The 3,618-nt window shown below is 37.9% G+C and overlaps 1 protein-coding gene across 1 annotated transcript in view; it reads left to right on the top strand.

Moving 5' to 3' along the window:
• Positions 1-1,287, top strand: part of cmc1 (C-x(9)-C motif containing 1) — an 11,758-nt gene extending 10,471 nt beyond the window's left edge. The window contains exon 4 of the mRNA XM_020596882.1: positions 89-1,287. Coding sequence (XP_020452538.1) covers positions 89-235 — 147 coding nt within the window. The 3' untranslated portion in view covers positions 236-1,287. The remainder of the gene's footprint in view (positions 1-88) is intronic.
• The last annotated feature ends 2,331 nt before the right edge of the window (positions 1,288-3,618 follow it).

Genomic DNA, 3,618 nt, shown 5'->3' with positions numbered 1-3,618 from the left:
CCCACCTTTGCTGACACTAAATTGTTGCCTATTAAGTCTTGGTAGTCTCAAAACCATATAATCACTATCTAAGTTATATTCATACCAGGCTACATTATTTCTGTCTTCCACCAGCTACAAGGACCCTACCTTTTTTGAGGAGTGTAAGCAGGAATACATCAAAGAGAAGCTGGAGTTTGAAAGGACTGGGATTCCAGCAAAGAATCGGAAACAGAAACTCCCAAATAGCATGTAATGAACAACATCACACACAAACAGCTCCCCTTCTTCGAAGGAGAAGGTATAGGGAATGAGCATCAGGCCAGAGCTAGATCCACCTCCTGCACACCTGGGATACCTGTTCATCTGGCAGGGTTTATTGCTGAAATTGCCACAAGCCTGTGTTTTATTTAAAGCCATGGGATTAGTAACAGAAACTAATGGTGTGCAGAAGTGGTATATAATCAAAATGATGCCTATTTTTGTAATGCTCTTTGTGCTTGCAAAACGTTCTCACGTGTTTCATTAGAATGATCTTTCTCACACGATTGAATCACCAGGATTTACATTACATTTAACAATGATCTTATTGATTGATAGAATATACAGAAAGAAGTGATCATGGTGCAGTCACCTCCTGTACCTAAACCTGGAAGATTATTTTTTTGAGAGTGCAGCTTTGGAGGTGTGTGCAGTCATTAACTGAGGGATGCTTGATATCTGTTGCACACTTTGTAATGTCTTTATATTCTGTGTGTAATGACAACATATGTGGTAATGACAAGTTTGGCTAGTTGCCTTCACCTGGCCCGACAGCTTGCAAGATCATCTGCAGAAGGTCCATACTGACATCCAGAAAAATCAGAAAAAGATTACAAACTTGCACAGTTTGTAAAGAGATCTTTGATCTTTTGTAACCCAGTTACAAAATCATTTGATCAGGTGACATATGCAATGAAACATGATATTGGGAATTATTTTGTAATTAGTATATCAGTGGCAAATTAGAAAAAGAATGAATCATTAAAGTTTAAACATCCTCACTGTATTCCAACAGTCCTCACATTCAGGTATCTTTAACTTAAAATGTACCTGCCTGCGGTGCAGTGGATCTATCAATTCAGTTTCAGCATTTAATTGGTTAAAAGTTTTTTTTGATTCAGTTTAGTTTGTATTCTGACATTGACAAAGGAGCCAACCATCAACCACACTGACAGAACAGTCTAAATTAGCTTAATTTAATAAATAAGAATTTTGAAGGGTCAGATCACTTTATGTAAGTTTTTTCTATTAAAAGCAATTAAAGAAATCTGATTTTGTTTATTTTCTGTCCCACTGTAAACACTTTGTCTTTTCATGTCTTCTTCATATGATGCAGACTGTTCAGGACATCTCATATTTACTTTGTTCTAAGGTTTTTATTTCAAAGATGCAAACATGGGAAATTATGAAGAAATGTGAGTGAGTTGCTGTAATGGGCATCCTTTCAATGCATAATATCACCTCTCTGGTTAAAAAAAAAAGGAATTCCCTCTTAACCTTTCATTTGGGTGGTGACTGAATACTCCACACTTGTAATCCTTGAATGCAACGCTGAGTATGAAAAGCAGCAAACGCTCACATTTGAGAAGCTAAAACCTCAAAAATGAGCATTTTTAATAGATACATGACTCAAACCATTGGCTGCTAGTTAAAAGTATCTATAGAGGGCCTGTGATGGACAGTAGGGATCACTCTGCTCCTGAGATATTACAGGTATACATGTAAAGTGTCTTGATATGCCAAAGCCTATGGTTTTATTAAACTGAACCACAGAGTCTCATTACAAAAAATATGAAGAGCTGCACAGAGGACACTCACACAGTTACCTCCTTTTGTTTATTTAATTGATCATATTTACAAATAGAAGTGCAGTAAATCTAAAATATAATCCATATCTACTGTACATTGCATTTTGGTTTGCAAATTGTTTTTTACAGAAGTATGAAACTACTGCTGTAAAAACACTTCATAAGAATTAGGAACAAAAACACTACAGTTATGAAACAGACTGAGGAAGATGGAAAAAAAACAGTCTTTTCAACAACCTTTCAGTAGCCTTTGTGCACATATCTTGATTTAATGCCTTGCCACCATCACAAACAGCTGTTATACACACCAGAAGTCTTGGGGGTCAGGGGAAAAAATAAAAGAAAAACAAATCTATGGTTTGGAGGGCAAAACCACATTTGGCAAAGTATTGAAGCCCACTGCTTATATTTGTACAGGTATGCACATTCTTCCCTCTGGATATCTTGTATACTATTGATGTGTTTTCTTTTGTACATCTTTAAGTTTATACTTGAGATTCTTAAAAGAGAAATCAAAGCTAAATGTCCATCATGTAACAACTTATCTCATATTGCAAAACGACTGTATTGTAGATTCACATCAGCACAGTACAGACCTTAGATACATTTCCTATGGTTCAATCTCTTCAAAAACCCTCCTCAGATTTCCAACACAATCAGAATTTTCCAAACGGGAGTATATGAATTCTGTTCCATGGGTCCCACAGAAAAACATCCAACAGTGCACAATATTTCATCTTCACATCCCTTTACACCAAAAATGAAGACAGGTCCTGACAGTAGCTGTGAGAGATGCGATAACAGGCAGGTTTGCATGAATTGTGAAATTGAAAAGAGCTGATCCCATTCCGGTGCATGTGAGGGTGTAGTGTTTTATTTCAGAATGCAATACATTTATAGACTGAAATTATGTGCTAGTGATTATTTAGTCTCCTCAAACATATGTAACTGCATTCTCAAAAATGACTGGAAAAGCACGGGTACCTACTTTGATAATGAACCATAAAGATTTGCATTAAAATACAAGTAAAAAAAAAAAAAAAAAAAGCATATCAGTTGGTAGCTGTTAAACATTTGGAGCAAAAAGCTGCAGTTATTGTACAGTTACTGCATGTGTGTATCACATTCCAAAAACAAGTCTTCATACCTAGACATCTCCTTCACAGGATCATGAGACTACTACATACCTTATACACTACAGCGATCAAATGTTTGAGCCCTGGTGGGTCTATTATGACAAGATACAGACACAGGCAGGCAAGAGATGCCCACACACGGATCTGCACACACAGGCACACTGATGCGCACACACAGAAATTAAACAGCTTGTACTGTATGCATGCTTGCACACACTTATGCATGTGCAGACAAGGACACATACACATGGATAAACTGCTGATTCTCTCATCAACCTTTCCTCGGCAATGCCATATGTTTCACCATTGCAGTGCAGAGAAATGAACGAGTTCACAGAGTCTTTACCTCTAAAAGGCCTCTTCAGGCCTTAAATGCAGTAGCTCCCACAACCAGGAGGTCCAGTCCAGTCCCAGAGGAGTGGTCTTCTCAACTTAAGGCAGGTCAGGTGGTAGCTATGTGGCAGGATTAGAGATTCCATCCCTTCATCCATTTGTTTATTTTCCATCTAATTACACACTGATCATCTATGCTCCCATTAAGGGTCCTTTCAATAGGGCTTGGCCCACTCAGTACTGGGGGGGCTCCTGGGACAGTAGTTACCCATTGAAGAAGAGGAGTTGGATGCAACAGTGTGTTCCCAGAACTCAGCGTC

Source organism: Monopterus albus, unplaced genomic scaffold (assembly GCF_001952655.1).
Source record: "Monopterus albus unplaced genomic scaffold, M_albus_1.0 scaffold31.1, whole genome shotgun sequence".
Classification (NCBI taxonomy): domain Eukaryota; kingdom Metazoa; phylum Chordata; class Actinopteri; order Synbranchiformes; family Synbranchidae; genus Monopterus; species Monopterus albus.
The sequence above is the reverse complement of the archived record's forward strand: the minus strand, read 5'-3'. Positions and strand labels throughout refer to the sequence as shown.